Source organism: Corapipo altera, unplaced genomic scaffold (genome assembly GCF_003945725.1).
Source record: "Corapipo altera isolate COAL_440 unplaced genomic scaffold, ASM394572v1 0, whole genome shotgun sequence".
Classification (NCBI taxonomy): domain Eukaryota; kingdom Metazoa; phylum Chordata; class Aves; order Passeriformes; family Pipridae; genus Corapipo; species Corapipo altera.
This window is the reverse complement of record NW_020884872.1, coordinates 56,377,079-56,396,958: the sequence shown is the minus strand read 5'-3', so window position 1 is coordinate 56,396,958 and position 19,880 is coordinate 56,377,079. Positions and strand designations below refer to the sequence as shown.

General features: G+C 44.7%; 1 protein-coding gene and 1 long non-coding RNA gene across 4 annotated transcripts in view; one reads left to right on the top strand and one right to left on the bottom strand.

The window, feature by feature from the left end:
- LOC113949795 overlaps positions 1-19,880 on the bottom strand; it is a 36,719-nt gene that overhangs the window by 11,793 nt on the left and 5,046 nt on the right. The gene's annotated exons all lie outside the window — the stretch shown is intronic.
- MLNR (motilin receptor) lies at positions 3-4,389 on the top strand. Of its 2 annotated transcripts, none has more exons than XM_027648806.1 (2): positions 3-949; positions 2,858-4,389. In XM_027648806.1, the coding sequence occupies exons 1-2, from the start codon at positions 178-180 to the stop codon at positions 3,169-3,171; spliced, it is 1,086 nt and encodes a 361-aa protein (XP_027504607.1). In that variant the 5' UTR covers positions 3-177; the 3' UTR covers positions 3,172-4,389. The 2 variants fall into 2 exon arrangements, with proteins under 2 accessions (XP_027504607.1, XP_027504598.1); XM_027648797.1 differs by having other exon boundaries at positions 155-949; positions 2,983-4,389.

The following is a 19,880-nucleotide window of genomic DNA, read 5'->3' as shown; positions in this document are numbered from 1 at the left end:
TATGCGCGCTCCGCCGCCGCCCCTCTCCCATCCCTGCTTCCCTCCCTCCCTCCCTGCCGGGACCGCGGGGCGGGGCGGGGGCGCGGTACCTGCGGGCGGCGGGAGTCCCAGCGGGGGCGGGGACGCGGCCAGGGGAAGGAGAGGCGCTGCCCAGGGCACGGCGCATCCCCCGGCGGGATGCGGGGCGGCGGCGGCGGCGGGAACGGCAGCGAGGGCGAGCCGTGGCCGTGGCCGTGGCCACCCTGCGACGAGCGACTGTGCCTGGCGGTGCCCCTGTGGGTGCTCGTTCCCATCACAGCCATCTGCCTGGGGCTCTTCGTGCTCGGCGTGGCGGGCAACGTCCTCACGGTGCTGGTCATCCGCAGCTACCGCGACATGAAGACCACCACCAACCTCTACCTGGGCAGCATGGCCGTCTCAGACCTGCTCATCCTCCTGGGGCTGCCCTTCGACCTCTACCGCCTCTGGCGCTCCCGGCCCTGGATTTTCGGGCAGCTGCTGTGCCGCCTCTCCCACTACCTCAGTGAGGGCTGCACCTACTGCACTCTCCTCCACATCACCGCCCTCACCGTGGAGCGCTACCTCGCCATCTGCTTCCCCCTCAAGGCCAAGGTGGTCGTCACCAAACGCCGGGTGAAGGCCATGGTCGGCGTCCTCTGGGCTTTCGCCTTCCTCTCTGCCAGCCCCTTCTTCTTCTTGGTCGGCGTGGAGCAGCCCGACAACCACACCGACTTCAGCCGCGAGTGCAAGCCCACCCCGCAGGCCTTGCAGTCCGGCCTGCTGGCCACCATGTTCTGGGTCACCACCTGCTACTTCGTCCTGCCCGTCATCTGCCTCAGCGTCCTCTATGGCTTCATCGGCCGGGAGCTGTGGCGGAGCAACACCCGCCTGCGGGGCCCCGGCTCGGTCCTCCGGGAGAAGGGGCACCGCCAGACAGTCAAGATCTTGGGTGAGTCCCTCTGCCATTTCACCCGGGCTATGGCTGGGGTTAGGACCGGGGCTAGGGGGCCGTGGCTGGGGTTAGAACCAGGGCTGAAGCACCTGCAGCTCCCGAGCAGGATAGAGAATAGGACAGGGGGACATCCCAGCCATGGTGCTGAGCCCACCAGTGCTCCCGGGAACTGCCACGGCAGGGATTTCGCTCCCTCACGACTGAGGCTTCACTCGTGTAGGATTGCGCATCCAGCAGCAAGACTGCCTTCTGTAGAAATACCCTTTTTCTAAACTTTACCAGCCAGAACTGAGTGCAGGGTAGTCTGCAACTTCAGTAAAACTGTAACATCAGTAGTCCCTTCCAGTGGGCAGCAACACCTCTGCACAAAAATTTCTGCTTCTGAAAAATAAGTCTGATTTCCTTAGTGGTCATTTGTAGCTCTCGTAGGAGTAAATCCATTGGTTGCCCAAGGGGGCTGAAAAAAAGAAACTTAATCCCTATGAGCTGTTTGAAGACGACTCATATGATACCAAAACACTTCCTACAGATGTAGGATGCTGTTCATTTTTAGTTTATTTTTTCAGTCATGTATTAACCTAGCATCAGGCTCTGGAAGGATAGAGATCACAGTCTGCTCTGGGGCTTTAAAGTTTGTAAGCAGTGACCAATCTGAAAGGGGGGAGGAAAGGAAGGGAAAGGAATGAAAAAAGAAATCCAACTAAGCAGCATAAAAACAATGGCCTTGTTATTTTTTTCTTTATACCTTTAGTGCGGTTTTTACATGCTACACAGGAGATTTCTTTTACCAAGGATCAGCTAGTAAATCAAGGGTCAGGTAATCAGCTGGATGGAAGTAGTGTATCACAAAGGAAAGGAACTAATAAGCCTGAGAAAATTTTTGCTGCCTTAATCGAGGAAGGTATTTACATTGAAGCAGGCATAAGATTTTCCAACAGAAACACCCATATCCGTGATCTCCTCAGAACCCACTGAACCAGACCAATGCTCCCTTATCTCGAAGAGCCAGGAGCAATGTGTTTGTGGTGTATTTCAGATGTAAACTTTCTTTGTCTATAGCCTTTTTCTTTTAATCTCTGAGAAACACAGAGAATGCAACACAAATTATTCTTTTACTTACATGCATTTATAAACAAAAATAGTTAAAAATATGGATACAGTAATGGACTTATTTAATTGTTCTTCATCTGCTCCTGCTGTGTTGCTATTGCAAGAGTGTTTGTATTTGTTTGCGTTGTGCTAAAATGCAACACAAGCCCAGGAGAACAGCTGAAGTGACTCAGGCTAGAGATCCATCTACTAAAATATGTCTCCAGCAGTAATTGTCTGGGGATATGTGCTGGAGCTTCAATGGAAAAAAAATTAATAGCCCAGCTGCGCTGTAAGGTCTTTACATTAGATCCCATCCCACCACAATAGTGCAAATTCTGTAGGAGTTTGGGTGACCAACGTGCAGCCCTGGTCTTTTTCAGTGATGTAAACATGTTAAACAACTCTGCAGCAAATGGAGCTGCTGTGGAGCTTCCTCAAAAACACCTCTTCTTATTCTGAGTTTTGTTTTCATATCACATACGTGGCATTACAGACATTGCCAAGAGGGATCTCTGTTGTGCCTGCTGTTATATGGATGTTATACCACTGTTGGTTGTTTACATTTTGCTCAGTAAACTCATCTCACTGTTAAGCTTAAGATTTTACAAGTTACCTTTTAATCCGAAGACTAACAGTCAGACTTGATGCTATTCCCGTTTTCATGGTTTTCCAACAATTTGCTGCCATTATTTCTACATATCATTTGTATCAATTAGAAGAACCTGCAAAATCAGCCGCATAAAATTTAGTTTACTGTACGGTTGAAAAGTTAACTCACTCCTTAACTGCTGCATATGTTATTTTGTCTTATAGCTGTGGTGGTTCTGGCCTTTGTAATTTGCTGGTTGCCTTTCCACATTGGCAGGATCATATTTATAAACACCCGAGACGTGAGGACCATGCTGTTCTCCCAATACTTTAACATATTTGCTCTGCAGCTTTTCTACCTGAGTGCAACCATCAACCCTGTCCTCTACAACCTCATGTCAAAGAAGTACAGGGCAGCAGCCTACAAGCTGCTGTTGCCACGCCGAGCTGCAGAAAGGGCTTTCACAGTAACAAAAGATGCTAGTGGCTACACAGAGACCAGCGCCAGCACAAGGAACGAGTACACCACCAGCTTCTGAGACTGCAGCCTGCACTTTTTTCCGGCATCCTTGCCTAAGGAAGGAAACTTCCTTTTTTTGCAGGAGAGTTGTAAAAGGATGGACATTTGTTAGGGCTGGTGGTATTTCATAATTGTTTCTATTTTGGAATATGCAGGTATTGTGGAATACCTGTATTTTTGTTAACGGAGCAAGCGGGCACCATAAAGTAGGTGCAACTTGTTCGACTCGTGAAAGATGAGGAACAGTAAATTGCCAGTAAAACCATGGTTTTACTTTATACATGTTTTTAATTTCATATCTTCTGTGCAATTTCTTATATTTTCTAAAAATCATAACATCAAGGTCTGCAAAGGAGCACTTCCTGGATTTAGTAATGGGTAAAATTCCCAGACTGCCTTTGCCATTTTAAATCGGTTTTCTTATAAGCGAGATTTTGCAAAACACCATCTCTCATGGAGACAGACACCAAAAAAAAAATCACCCTCCGACTTAAACAGCCTTGGAAGAAGAGGTATGTGTTTTTACTACCTGGTCTTGTAATCATGAAGGGGACTTTCCTGGGCAATTTCAGTAACTCTTCCCTTAGGAAAGCATCTGCACTGCACAGCAGCCTCTGGGTTTAGTCCGTTTGGCCTGCCCCATGTGATCAAAGAAGGTCTCTTATGTATATGCTAGCAGCCAGTTCTCTGTATTTGTAAAAGTTTAGATATTCCAGATCATTTCTTTGTGATAGATGTGTAGTGTATGGCAGATGTTAGTGGTATGTGTCCACTGTGTCCCGTTGTGTACCGCGTGTGCAAATAATATGCCAAGTTAACCCATCTAGCCACAAACGAGACCTGTCACCAAACATGCTGGACTACACTCAGGACTTACTGCTGTGTAACACTGCACTGCAAGTCAAGAGCCAACCCACTAATTCTGCTCCAAAAGATTTTAAATGCAAACTTCAGCTGTACAATTTAGGAAGGAGGCTCGTCGTGAGAAAAAGCTAGAAGGAGCTGCAGCACTGATTTCTCCAGAGGATCGTCGCATCTATGAATTTTACCTGGCACCTTCCTGGCTATAGTGATGTAAATCTGGACCAGAATCCTTGAAGTGGGACTGTGCTTACAGAAGCATCACTGTGGTATGTCAACACTTGCCCTTGGTTCTCTGTTAATTCCTCTTCCTTTTAGGTAGCTGTAGAAAGTGATGCAGTCCCCCCTGAGCCTCCTTTTCTCCAGGCTAAACAATTCCAGCCCCCTCAGCCATTCCTCATATGACTTACTGTCTAGACCCTTCCCCAGCTTCACTGCCATTCTCTCCATTGAGGTGCTCCAGCATCTCAATGTCCTTCCTGAACTGAGGGGCCCAGAACTGGACACAGTACACAAGGTGTGTCCTCACCAGTGCCAAGTACGAGGGAACACTGCCCCGGTCCTGCTGGCCACACTATTGCTGATACAAGCCAGGATGCCATTGGCCTTCTTGGCCACCTGGGCACACTGTTGGCTCATGTACAGCTGCTGGCAACCACCACCCACAGGTCCTTTTCTGCTGGGCCACTTTCCAGCCACTCTTCCTCCAGCCTGTAGTGCTGGGCTATGATATATGATCATGGGGTTGTTGTGGCCCAAGTGCAGGACCCAGCACTTGGGCTATTGAGCCTCATATAACTGGCCTTAGCCCACCAATCCAGCCTGTCTAGATAGATTCAACAGAATTCAATAGCTATCTCAGAGATCTCAGGATGGCAGAATTGAACCCAAGCCTTTTCCGGGTTTTAAAAATATGACCGGTTCTCCAAACAATCTGTAACTCTGAGTCACTGAATAAAAAAAAAACCCTAAAGACAGAAAAAGTCTCCTATCTCACTGAATACACATTAAGCTTTCTTTTTCTTCTTGTTGGCTTCGTACTGGTGGACAGCAGTTGTCTGCAGGGCTTGGGTTGGTTTGCTCTTGCTGCAGGATGTCATTAAAATGTTATAAAAGAACAGCTATTATTTTGTGGGTTTTTTTTAGATAAGTTATTATTAACAGTATTCTTTGTAAATGTATGTAGGCCAAGGGGGGGAAAAAAAGCTTTATCACATTAATTTGTGGATATGGAGCTGCTTCTGTGTGCCTGTGGTGTCCTGATAATGGCTTCTCTTTATCAATAGTTACTAAATTGCACTACGAGGTAAACAAATACTTGCCTGGCAGAAATTTCCCCGAAAGCAATTGCATAGGTACTGTGGGCACAAGATGTGAGTGGGAGAAGGGAAGGAAATGCCCTGGTGGGTTGCTGCCCCGAACCCCCCTTTTCTAGGGTGCACTCCCTTCTGCAGAGAGAGCCCTGGCGCTGCTCTGCTCTCTGCGTGTGCTGGGTGTCCGGGGCAAGGCCCTCACAGTCGGGACCGGGCTCGCTGATCGCTGACTGCTTGTGGGGTGACAGTGTTCCTGCAGGGAGCTTCAGGCTTGGGCTGCTCCTGCCTGGCCTCAGACACCACAGCAGCAAGCCTCTGCTCCCAGTGGCAGACTGTGGAAATGGCCTGGTTTTCCGGGAAAGTCATTTGTATCCCTGTTATAAATATCCTCTTTGCCTGCTTAGTAGGTAATGCAGGCAGCAAACTACACTTGTGAGATTGTGGTGCCTTTTTGTTAATGCTCTCTACCCACCAGAACAAATGCTTAGGAAATAGATGAAGTTTGGGGTATTTCCTCAGAATTAACCAGGCCTGGCACTGCTGTCTCTGGTGGTCGGTACTCAATTGTGTAAGGAGGGATGTTGTAAATAAAAAATAAAATAGCACTTATTTATTCCTGGGAACTCTGTGTCCAGGTGCAGCCAGGCTATCCTTAGTGTCAGTGCCATGCAGGCTATAAAATACAAGGGAAAATGGACTAGAGGTGCAGAGCAACTGTGACAGGCAGAGAGAAAGAAATCATAATTTTAAAAAGAGAGAAAAGGGGGCTGGGGGGTGTGTAAAAGAAAAGCACAAATAACGAATGATAAAAAGGAAAGGATGGCAAGATGGTCTGGTTTTTAAAGAGGTACAAGCTTAGTTATTTTGACAATCACAGGAAAGAAAATCGGTGATTTGACAGAGACCACGACTGACCCTGGAGACTTGTTGTAGTTATGAAAGCATGAAACAACAATTAACCAACTGAAGTTTGGAAGGGACTTAAACCCATTCATTCTTAAACATGTGAACAGGTTGTAGTTAACAGTGGAAAGAAAGCCCTCCCAGGAACCGTAGCCTAAACCCACAGCTTTAAAACCCCAGCAGTGGGGTGGCACCGGGGAATGCTCACGACATCCCATCGCCTGTGGTGCCACAGGGACTCCGCAGTCTCGGGCACTGCTTGCTGATTGCCTGCCCCGACAGAAGGCAGACAGGCAGGGAAGGCAGGAAGGCAAGGGAAAGGCAAGGCGAGGAGGGAGGGGAGGGGAGGGGAGAGAGCTTAAGGGCAAGTTGAGAAAAGACCAGGAAAATCCATGGAAACCCTTTTCTGGAAGGGAGGTGACATCTGCAAAATCTTACTAGTTTGATGCGGACACATGAAGCTTGTGAAGGCTTTACAGTCTAAACAGTTGTGACAGAGAAAGAAGACTGATAGCCTCTGATGAACAGATCATTAGTATGGGATCTTCCCATGGCTGCCTGTGCATCCAGCCTCCTGTGAGCCTGCGCTGAAGCTGCTGCAACTGCTTAATAAATTTATCAATACCTGGTTTTAAGTCAGTAGCTTGTCACATCTGTTAGGCTGTCCCTCTAATCAGGCATAAACAAAACTGCTGGAGTTATTTGGAAAACATATTTGCATATTGTGTGGATTTCAGCCAAGTGTTCCTGCTGGTACAATCCAGGTTTGTTCTAACAATAGTCAAAAGGGAAACAGCAAAAGCAGCAGCCACTGCAATGGGCAATGCTGGTGCAAATGTCAGAAAGTCACTCCCCATCACTCTTCTTATTTCCTATCTGATTTTCATATTCGTTAGCCAGTTGTACGTGGTGTATGTAACTCTACAATAAACATGGAATATAATATGCCCTGGCTGTGATGTAATTTCATTTGCATTTTTCACCATTTCACTTACCATGACTCTAAATCAAATATATATTATATTGTCTATATTAGACAATTGTTATTTGATATCTATTCTAAAAATTGAATTTCTGTTCTAAGATAAACATGGAAAACTAGTTATTTCTTACTGTAAGAACCAATATTTCTCTCTTCTATTTAATCAGATATAGCCTGATCTGCATGTGTTGATCCTCATAAGGGAGTCAAAGCACCTCTCACGCCCAGTAAGTTGACACTTCACGGTTTATTATTTATTTCCCATCAACAAAATACATACATAGGTGTGATCTGCTCAGATTTAACTAAAACTTTTTTCTGGATTGGAAAGAAATGGCTCTTCTGGTCCTTGTGGAACGTCTGCATTTGTTTTTTTTACCAACTGTTATACTATTTACAAAGACTTTTACAAAAAAATGCAAACCAGTCCTATTTTCCCTGTCTCTTCAGAAGTCACATGAACCAAGAAAAGAGGATTTTTTTCAAAGGGCATCTCCTACAAGGAATTGAAACATTTAAACATCAGTTTCCAAATGCTGCCACTCCAAAACATAATTGCCAGAAACCAGATAGTGGCACCAGCTTTTTTCCCTTCCAATTCAGCAAAGAACCCAGGACAGCAGCAAAGACCCACTCAGGGATGCACAGGATGGCCCTGGGGCATCCATCAGGCAACTCCTTCCCTGCTTGCCCTTCTCTGGGGGAGTTTGGTATCGGGGCAGGGGGAGGCGACTGTCACCTCCTTCCCCAGCCTCCATGTTTCACCTGCCCTCTTCATACAGCAGGTTCTCAACTGTTGCTGGCCTTGACCTGTAAATCAAAAATGCCTTTGCTGTCTGTTTTTCTCTGTTAGAATAATAATAATTAAAAAGGACAACTAACCAGAGGGGCACCATCACTAGTTTATAGAGGTTTGAGCTTTTGATGAATAAAGACCTTCCAAGTTCAAAGCTGCTCTTTTACTTGCTGTCTCCAAGGCCATGTGCAGCTGGCCTGACAAACAGAGAAGTGCAGGGACACATTTTCTCCCTGCAGCCATCCACTTAAAGTCCCATTTGGTACTGTGCTTCATTGCTCCCACAGGGAACACAAAGCCTAAGGCCATCTGCAGCAATCAGATGAAGAGATTATACAAAGTAAGAGGAAAAAAAAACAGGTATAAAATGACTCAGCTGTAACTCAAACTGCTCTGAATTAGCTAAACCGACTGAATATGACCTTGGGCTTGGCTGGGGTTGCCCCCTCCTATTTGATGTAGGAGCGGGCTTAACTTCACCAAAATAAGCCCATTCTATCATAAAATTAGTATCCAGAGGTATATTTCACTGATTTAGGGAACTATTTACAAACTGGTTGGCTGTTGCTTTATGCTCTTGGGCACCTGTGATGCTGCACTTGAGCTTTGTTGGACATTTCCTGGAGCTCAGAAGAAAACTGGGGGAAAACAGTGCAGCTGGGGATAAGGTTTGCATTTGAGCAGCTAGAGGGAAAATGTGAAATTAAACCTCTTGTACCAGTAGGTCTTAAAACATTTTCTCATGAGGCAAAGCACAGCATTTTCCACAGGCTCAAGTCCAGTTGTTGTGTTATTGTTTATTGCTGATGCAGGCGCAGTGCTTCTCACAACAAGGCAGACAAGGGCTTGCAATATCTGGGTGAGTATCAAGTGACCAGGCACCTCTGGAGCCTGCCCAGACATCACTTATGGAACCTCAAAATGCGCCTCAAAACACTGGGAGCAAAAGCAACACTGTCTTCTGCTCAGTGCCCCTACTGTGGGAACCCTCTGGTGACCCCAAATGTTAAGGCTGATGCCATCCAGTGCTTCCATGCGTAGAATCTCCACAAATCTCCAAGCATGCCACCTAAGCCTAAGATTTCCAGAGCATCTAGAAAAGCCAGCTTTGAACCACAAAATGGCTATCCAAGTTGGGAAGTACCTAACAGGTGAGGTTGGAACCACCTCCTGCAGCAGCTCCAAGCAGCAACACCCACTGCTCTTCTGTCCTAGGCCTGGGTACATCCGAGTCAGTGTCCTCAGTCCCCCACAGCCAGGATCAGAGCTTCCTTACACATCACCTCAGTCTCCTTCCTGAGCTGGGGGCTCTCAGGCCTCCTTGGACAGCAGAGCTCCAAGGGTCTATACCCAGGGTGGGGGTGGCATATACCCAGGGAGAGGACAGAGAGCAGTAGATCTGACAACTCTCTCCTGCCTCTCACCTGCTTCATCTTCCCCTTGAATCACCCCATCTGCATGCCACCCCTTTTCCAAGGTGAGCCCCTGCTACTTCTAACTCCACCTTTGGACTTCACGTGGCATCTGCCTCCCCTTGCTGCAGAGCACCGATAACACCATCTGCTTTCCCTCCTTTTCTCTTTCCTCCTTCCAGCCAGAACTCACCAGGTGGATTCATTTATTTCTCTTTTAGAAGTTGCCTGTGACAAATATCTCTTGCCAAGGGGCTCATCCAGGCTACCAGGGGCTGGTGGTAAGCCAGATGCTTCAACCACAGTCTGTCCCCGTCAGCCATGAGCCTGGATGAGCTCATGTCATTTAAAGTTTTTAACACCAACTCTGTGTGAGCTGATTTTAAAAAAGATTAACCCTTAAGAAAGGCTGCGTAGATTTTTTTTCCCAAGATATGAAGGCCACATAAAGCCCTTGCTTTACATACCTTAAGGTCTGGGGGCACTAAACCCAACCTCAAACACCCAACAGCCGCAACAAATCTCAGTTCAGCCTGGATTAGCAGTTAAAAGGTGGGGAATTTCACGCTGGAAGAGCAGCCACTGCACTAGCACAGGTTCCCCACAGCCCATCACGGGCACTGTCCCAGGGCCTACAGGACCAAACGTAGCTCAGGCAAAATGTCAGGGCAGAAGAGGAAATTCAAAGTGTCTTCTCTTTTCCCTCGACCCCAGCATGTCCCCTGGGTGCAGCCAGGAACATACCCACAAGGTCAGTCCTCAGTGTGGGCTGAAGTCAGGTGTCCTAAACCTGGGACTACACCAAATACCACTGTTGTTAGTGAAGAGCCCAAATTCAGCACAGTGCAGCAGCCGGAGAGGCATCATCTAGAAATCACTCCAGTATGGAGTGACAGAAATGCAAGCCAGATGAGAGGGTGTATTTACATAGAATGGAAGGAGAACCACCACCAGTATATTGATGCAACATGAGGCACTCAGATCCCTCTGGAGTGTGGTGCAGTTGCTGCATCAGAGATGACAGCTAAGCTGGCCAGAGTAAGAGATAAAAGGTAGCAAAAGGATAAAAGGTTCGCCCCCCCCCCCCGAACTTATTTAACATATCCTACATAACAAGTCACCACAGGAAAAGCAAGTCAGCTCTCAGAAACTCAGCTCTGCTGTCAGCTCATGGAGCCCATGACAGTTCCACAAGGCTGAGTAGCTGCCTCCTGTTGTATCAGGGGTATCCCTGCACTGCAGGACTCTGCAAGTGGGTTCAATCCCTGTATGGACCATTCACTTAAGAGCTGGACTCGATGAGCCTTGTGGGTCCTTTCCAACTCAGAATACTCTGTGTAATTCTGTGTAATGTTTCCGCACTCTGAAGCTCTGCACAGGTTGCAAAGCAATTGCAGGAAACCTTTGAAAGCAACAAAAAAAATGTCCTGGCTTCTGCTATAAATCAAGGATACCAGCACTGCCCGGACTACAGCTAAACTGATTATAAAGGGAAGCATATGCCCAACAAATGTGTGGCTCCTGTGCAACAGATTTTCCCCATCTTAACAAGGAAACCAGTTTCCTAATTTGAATATAGGTCTGCTTTTTGTCTGTGCTGTGCAAATACATCCCAAAGACAAGTTGTGTTTTGACCCTGTGGAAGCAGAGGCTGTCCATAACCACAGAAGAAGAGGAATCTGGAGAGAGGCTGAGCTTTGCCCTCTCCTGCAGCTGCTGAGCATAGCATAGGGAATATTTTCTTATTTCAGGGTTTCAATTCTGCCGACTCGAAGATAGGCAGCATTCCCAGCCCTGGAATTTATTTGAGGCTTGTAGGCATTACCTCTTCACAGTGCTTCATGTCAACAGACTTCAGCAGAGTCTGCTGGATTGACATGGATAGGCCATATCTGTGCCAGGGAATCATCTCATCCACTCACTCCAGCATCCTGCTCCTCCAGAGCAAGCCTGTTTGCTAAGGGAGCTGAGACAAGGGAAGCTGTTCCCCCATGGACTGGAAGGCCAATTTTCTTGCCCTCTGGAAGTTGCTATAAAAGATGCAGAAGGGACAGACTCAGAACAGAGAAATGTTTGCTCCTTTCCATGGTGCCTGTTGCAAAGGGAGATCCCTCTTGCAGAGCCTGGGGATGGGAAGGAAGCAGAGAAGGATGGAGTTGGCTGAAAATAGCCCTGGCTGAGACAAGCCTGGAAAGGGAAAGGAAAACAAGAGCAGCAAGAGCTGGTCCTATGGAGCAGAACCCCGCTACCACGCAGATGGGACCCACCCAGAACCATTCCTACCTCATATGGTCTATTCCCTCCTTACTGATTTGGTGTCCAGAGTCTATTTTGCAGCTGTTGGTCAAAATGACAGCTCTTGTCAGGAGCTCGTAATAGCCAGAGTCCTCATTTTCATTTGGTTTCCTTTTTCTCAGAGGCTTCTTGCTTTGCTAAGTGCATGTGTGTGTCTGAGGAGCAGTATGTGGAAATTTCAAATGTATTTCATTTTAGCCTGGGCTCTAGGAATACTGCATTTATTTCAAAATACAGAAACAAAATTGAATTCTTGCCTCCTTGTCACCAAACACAAGACTGTTAAAGGTAAGACATAACAGTAAGAAAAATTGACAGGTCGTTTCTCTTACAGAATGGGAGAAAAATCCAAGCCACAGCATTTGACAGCACTCATCATTGCATTAAAACTGATGTCCAAAAAGACAACCTTAGAAGAAACTGTTTCTGTTGGCCTGCAGACTGGAAGAGCAGACAGGGTGTGTTGGTTTTGTGCTGGGCAGTCTTTGGGATATTTACACAACAGAACCATGAGCTTCATTGCATGAATGACAGGGAAATGCCATGCTCGAGCTCAGGGAAGTTGAACTGTGAATGAGTTTGGGTCACAGACCCACAGGGCAGGGTGGTGTGGAGTGCCCAAGACCTTACACTCATGTTGAAGCCCGTGGATCAATCTCAAAGTGGTTGCTGAGCACCAAAGGACTCTCCTAATGCTTGGTGCCATTTGGGAGGAACCCTAACACAGCCAAAGGATGCTCGACACCTTGCAAAACACTTCTACTGTGTCTTAGAGGCTGTTGTTTATTAGAAAGTATAAGAAGGTGAGGGTTTGACTCCAAGTATCTGTAGGCAACTGCAGAAGCAATAACTTCCAGGCTGTCAGCACAAACCTGTTAGGAAGAAGGAAGAAAGAGGCATCACTATCTGCTTTTGGTGACTGGCATGGAAAAAACTGTTCATAACTCAATTACCAGTGGTGCCATGTGGCCCCAGAACAACATGATGTTGAACTCTCCCCTCACAAGAAGAGTACTAGCACCTACAGCTTCTACAGCAGGAGAGAGGTGGAGGGTTTGCAAAACCATTTTTGCTGCCTCCATGTTGTAGACTTGACAGATGCTGTCTTCACTGTTGTCAAACTGACTTTTACGATTCCTAATCTTGCTGGTTTTCAAAGCAATGAAAAAGAGAGTGATGAAGACAGAGTGTGATGTAGAGACTTAAAGCCCAAGCTTTTGCAGGAGGTCTCTGGTTCATCTCCCTGCTTCTTTTTACCCTTTCTGCAGCTTGTCCAGCAGACCTTCTCCTGGCACAGTGAGTATTTCAGAACTTAAAATACTGTGGGCCAAAAAGTGCCCCCAGGGGCTGAACCTTCAGCCCTGGATCTCCCACTTCAGTGTTACCATCCTAGGTCTCCACTTGCAGCAAGGTTAAAGTATGAAAAGCAGGCTGGGTAACCTATGGTAGGAGAGTGGGCAGGAAGATGTCCAAGCCCTGTGCCATATTACAGATGGAATGCTTAACACAAGACACTGTATTAAAAGCCTGTAGCAAGCATGGCCTGCGCTGGACCTGAGATTCCATGTGTCCAGCAACAACCACCATGTCAGGCCCCTCAGCATGGCTATCTGCAAAGACTGTATAGCAGCTATATAAGATAGAAACAAAGAAAACAGTGAAGAACACTTCTTACAGATGCCTCAAAGATTGCTCTTCTACTACAATTGCTTCTACTGCAACCTAGGCATAGCCAATGTGCCCTGGCTTGTGCCTTGGGAGATCAGTTGAAATCCTGCAGTAATGTCCCCAGGGCATTACTTGGATATAGGTATGGGTACATACTCTTGGAGGGGCTCCTGCTCAGGGCAGGTTTCCCTCTCAGCATCTAAGCCATCACAAATCACACTTCTGCTATCACACACTCTAAATATTTCCCTTTCTGCTGTGCATACTTCAGTATCCTGCTTTATAAAGCAAGCATATCTGTTCCAAGTTCATTTATACAGGGTTTTTTGTGTGATATCAAGGTTGCCATCTGTATCAGAGTTATACAAACATTTCCTAGAAGAATTTAAACACGTGAAAAAGGTTTGCCATTTATTCCAGTCTCTTCTGAAAGGTATGTTTTTATCTTTTCCCAAGCCATCATTTCTAACATAAAACCTTGTCTGACATTTTGATGTATAGGACACTACTAAATGTTTCTTGGCAAATAAAGAGTTAACTTGTGTTAATTAACATTGGAGATTCAAAGCACAGTAGCAATATGTCAGTTAAACTTGTGTTCCTGTCATAACTGCAAGGATGTGTGTATGCACATGCAAATATCTAAAGGAAACTTAGACAGCACTGCAGCTTAAAGCATAACATGGGTATAAAATGCAGTTGGTTAATATGGCTTGCTGGAACAACAGTTCATCACTCAGTTGCTGGACATATAAATTTTGGTCATCTAAATCAGCAGCTACTTCAGATGTGTGGGCATCTGGCACGGGCATGGACACAGGATTAGCCTTTCCCACCCTGCAATAACCTTGATATGGCCCAAACCTGATTGCCCTTCTAATACCAGAGCAACACCATGTCTTCCCAGAGTCTAAATAAAGTCACTCTGGCTATATAGCAACATCTACCCTCCACTGCTTCCAACAGGGATACAAACTGGGCACATGGACAGCTTCATAGGAAAGTAGACATAACTGACATTTCTGAAGGTAGGAGAGAATTAGATCGCTTGAAGAAGCACCACCAAAGGTATCAGAAAAAGTTGTTCTATTGAAGTAAGATGTGAAAGTGAGACTTAAAGTTTGATGGCAAGGTTCACTCTATTACTTACTGCAGAGGACATAATAATGATTCAAAGTTAGCAATGTCAAATCTAGTGCACTGAAACACAAGGTGATATTGGTCACTTACCAGAGACCTGCAGTTGGTCAGAGGTCTCCCAGACAAGGAGCAACCTTGGGAGGCATCCCAGCTCACAGGGAGATCACCACCATGCAGCCAGCTGCTTAGCAGGGAGAGCTCAAAGAAGGCTCACTGTCATTTACAGAATAAGTGAAATCACCTGTGATGGAAAAGTAAGCATGAGACTCCTTGTAACCACAATTTTCTTTGTTTCTTGATAAACAAATCTTGGAAGAACCACCTGCTAGTCATGTGTTAATTGCATGGTAGGTGTTCCAGTTTCCAAGCCCATATGCATCAGTGCTCACCACATCACCCTGTCCCTGTGGGGTTTTTCAGAGAATAGGATGGAACCAGAGAAGTTCTTGGTCCAGTTACATATGGCCTATGCCTTTTCTCCCTTTGGAGACTGAACCAAACTAACACTAATTTGGTCAAGAAGTGGAGCACATCCATCACAGAGGTGAAACACAGCAGCTTCAGAGAACAGAGCATGAACAAACTCAACTCTGTAAGCCTGGAGTATCAGAGCTCCCAAGTTTACATTCCATCTGACCACTGAGCTGTGGCTGAGCAGACGTGCAGCAGATGCCACTGTCCCTCAGTGAGACTCTATCCTCCAACAGGATAATGCAACCTTCTTCATTGCAATGCACTGAAAAGAAGAAATTGCCTTCTTGATTATAAAAGGATTTATTTTCCTCTCTTCTTTTCATTAATGTAATTAATTCCCAGTTGTTTGCTTGCTTGATGTCATTTCAATTACTAGACTAACAGATATTTTTACATACTTAACAGACTGATGAGATCAAAGAATGTATCTGGTTTTATCTGACACCAGAGCAAAAGCTATTTTCTAATGAGTTGTCAAAAAACGTAGCCCCAGCAGAAAACTCCTTAAACATGGCTTGCAGAGATAAAAAGAGCAGCTTGTTGCGTTTGCATGGTACAAACAAATATCAGACATTTCCAACATGAACTGATGGGCCTAGCTGTTAAGTGATGCTTAATAGCATCTTCTAAGAGGAGGGGTTTTATTTTTAAATCCAGAAGGTAAACCAATGGTCAGAGTGGAACACTTAGAGATTGATAAAGACCCAAAACCCCAGAAATTAGCACAGTAAGCTCTAGTCTTTAAACAGATTATCAGCTTTACTGTTTATCATGATACTCCAGCTAAGATTTTGAGGTAGATGTAAAGTCATCTGCCTTAAGAGGGTCAATAGTGATGGAGGAAACCATGTTTCAGGATCTAAAACCTGTAGAGTGCACAGAGACAGAAAGATACCATGAAGCAGGTAAGTGCAATGCAGGAAATCAACTCAGAAAATCAACTCCAAAAGAGGTGGTGATGGTGAATGAGATTTTCAGTCCACTGATACCATCAAGATGAGGGTGTGAAAATTTACTGACAGCCATACAAGAAGCATAAGAAAAGCCCAGAAAAGCATCTTAGCAAATTTTGAATGAACACTGCAAACATAGTTAAACTGAATGGCTATTAAATTATTCCAGAGGATAAGATCCTTAAATTCATCAGCCGAGACAATCACAACAGCTTCATAGCACTGGAGGTATCACAAGGTACCTGCACAAGGGAAACATATCAGCGGTCTGAGAACACATGGGACGTGACAACTTCCAAAGAACATTTTGGCACAGTGAGCTTTAGCTTTCTGTCATCTATCAAATCAAAACATAATATATCAGCAATGAGAGCCTTCTGGGACGCTTTGAATGAGGCATCCTAGCAAATGGGTCTGCAAAGTAAAGAAAAAGGAGTGGGGAGAAAGGGGTTTGTAAATCCAGGATGTAGATACAGGAACAAACTGAAGATGTTGAGAGGAGAAGTAGGTTTATCCAGCAGGTCTGATCCAAGGAGAAAAGGCCATTCAGAAATTCTTGCTGATCTGTAAAGTATTCAAAATTGCAGCTCTGAGGCTAATGTGCTTGTTAACTGGAAAGGTTTGATTACCTTGAATTATATATAAAAGGTACAACAAGGCTAAGAACCCCTTTTCCTCATTACTATCATCCTCTACTTCACTGTAATCTTGCCAAAAGAAGCACATTTAGCCTGTAGGCAGAGAAGCTTTCTGCATTAGGGTTGATGCCATTCTTCTTGCAACAGATTTTAGGGAATGACATGGTCTCTCTTGATCCTGGAGTGAATGAGCACCCTCTTCATGCTCCACAGAGATGCTGCCATCAGCTGCCCTCTAGCTTTTACTTGCAGCTTTTGGTGGGAGGCCAACAAGAGCAGCAAATCCTTTAGTCCCACTCCACCCTAGAGCTTTCAAATTCAAAATCATAATTAGATGAAAACCCAGTGTAGAATGAGGTGTCTAGAAATCATCTGCCTTCCCTCTTATGAGGATGACTCTGGCACAGGTAACAGGAACTTACAGATGAATGTTGCTGTGAATTTGAATTCAACTTACTCTGGACTTACTGACCACCAAAACCCCCATCTCCATGCCCAGCTGTGAATGGAAACCCTAGGGCACACAAGTCAAATACTGTGTTTGAATCAGTAAGCTACTGGTGAAAGAAGATGATTCTCTAACACAGTGGGGAAAAAAAAACCACCTCGAAATGTAACAGAGCAGAGAGACTTCTTGCAAGTCTTTTTTTGGCTTTGGGATACCAGGAGAAAAACATACTGAAAGGTGTTACCCTTTTGCTTGCTGCAGGTCTACATTAACACAAAATGTCTCTCCTCTCCCTACAGCAATGGTCCAGTCACATTTGAGAGATTGGTGAGTGAAAATGCAGATGTCATTTTTGCAGTCTTTCATACAGAGAGAGTCTAGAAAGGAATTTTTCCAAATTGAAAAACTATTCACTTGAGATAGTCATGTAATACATGCGCAGAAAAGATATTAATTTTAGACCATACAGGAAACAAAGGGATCCTTTAAAAAAACCTATTTATAACCTAAGTCATGCTCTTATCCAGTTTCTAGGCTTAGTTTTACTTGATTTCAGACTCAAAAGATTTTGTATTGTTTTAGGGCACATCCTTAGGAATTCTTTTAGTAATTTTTGGTTCTCTTAGTCTTTAGTCTTTTTAGTCTAGATGGTCCAGGACTCACTTCTGAAACTCTTCAAGATGGGATTTTATTGTCACTGACTGTGAATAATTATTTTGATTTTTATACATGACAGCAGTTTATGGATTTATCTCCAAAAATTTATTCACGGAGAAGCTTTTACATACCATGATATTTAGAGAAAGTGGTAGAGACATTAAACACTCCATCACAGAGGCTCTGGTCAAAAAGCCCAGAGGTCATAGGTAGATGTCTTTTTTTAAACAGACCATGAAGCCCAGCAGAGCTCATTAATGATGGCTGATCCTTCTAGATGCCTATGATGAAAGCTGAATAAACTGTAAGAGCATAACCCCCAAATCCCTCATAACACCAGAAAGTAAAGGGCAGTAGTAGACGTTCTGGGTTTTGCTCCACCTGCACCATTTGCAGCTGAACTGCTTGTTGCAGAAAATAACTTTCTGGAATCCAATTCCAGTCTGGCTTGGCCCATTAAGGCAGGTAGCTGCAATCTCCTGCAAAGGTCCATGTGTTAGAAAGATAAATTATTGTTGGTAGAATTGCCCTGTTGAGGTTTGGGGCTTGACACGCTTCAATGATTTCTGAGTTAGGGGAAGGTTAGCAAAGGTTGGTGAGAGGGATTTACTGCTGATAGTGGGCACAAAGAATGTAGAATTTATGGGCCGTGTATATTCCTGGTAAATTTTATACATTGGCATTGTTTGCTAGTACGCTTTTGGATTTTGTAGCTTCTGAAACATTGGTTTAGAAAATTCTTTTTCAGTACCAAAATGAGTGTGTCTGCTTCTAAAGAAAGTCCTCTTTGCTCTCCCCTTGGATGCATCTGAAAGTATTGGAATAAGTTTGGAGGGGATCCCCTGACAAAAAATAAAATGAAGAGGTATTGTAATCAGTGGTGGCCACAGTATAATTTGGACGATGGTGAAAAATGGCCAGAAAATGGACCTTTGAAGTTTAATACAATTTAACAATTAATGTCATTTTGTCAAATAGATTAAAAACAGGATGAAATTTCATATGTAGATTTATTTTTCTTTTTGAGGAATGGTCGGGATGTTAGAAAAAAATGTGGACTAATGGCCTTTGGCCTTTAAACATCAGACTGGAACGCATTCTGTAACTGAGAACAGGGGCAAAAACAGTGAAAGAATCTGTGGTGTGAAATGTAAATATGATAAATTTGGTGATAATGATGAACATGTAGAATTGTTGGTGGATCCTCCATCAGGTCCTAAAAACTCTGATTCAGATGGTGAGGAGGAATCTGACAGAACCTATGTCAGGCAAGGTTAGAGAAAGGAGTAAATCAGAAAGGTTTGTGTCCAGCAGAATTAGGGGAAGAGAACACAGTAAATAAGTGAGTCAGGGTCCTTTAGGACAAGCTGTGAGACCTGCAGGAAAGTTGTCTATGTGCATGTACCGTTTGCTATCTCTGATTTGTTGAATTGGAAACAGAATGTTGGGTCTTATTGTAAAAATCCAAATGAGATAAATAGCATGATTAAGACCACAGTGATGACATATAACCACAACTGGGGAGATATAAAAGCTTTGTTAGAATATTTATTTACTCATGAAATAAAAAAAGCAGCTTTGGAAAAAAAACAAAGGAAGGACAGGGTGAGGGGAAAATCGAGGGGCTAGATGAGAAAACCAGGTGAACAGGAATACCAAATGCCGATGAACTTCTCCCTAAAGAAGATCCTGAATGGAATCCAAATGAAGATGTTGGATTAAAAAGAGTAAAAATTTACCAAATGTTTATTCTATATGGAATTCAGAATGGAGTGGAAAAACCTAGGAATCTTGTGAATTTGTATGAGGTAAAGCAGGGAAGTAGAGAACCTCTGTCAGCTTTTAGTTAGCGGTTGCGTGAAGTGGCTTGTAAATGGACAAACTTGGACCTGGAAAGTGAGGGTAAGAGGATGTTGTTCAACATGCTTTTTATCATACAGTCAGCCCCAGATATTAGGAAAAAGTTCCAGTAAGCAGAGAGGGCAGATGTAAGTGTGATTTCACAATTAATGTCAGGTGTGTATAAAGTACACAACAATAAAGAAGGCAAAAGAAGAGCAATAGGCAAAGGGTTTGGGGTCTGAATGGGGGCACCCCTTTGGCCTGAATCAATGTGCTGTTTATAGGCAGGAAGGGTCAATTAGCAGATGTAAACATGGTGAAGCTGGAAAATTTTTGACAAGTGAAG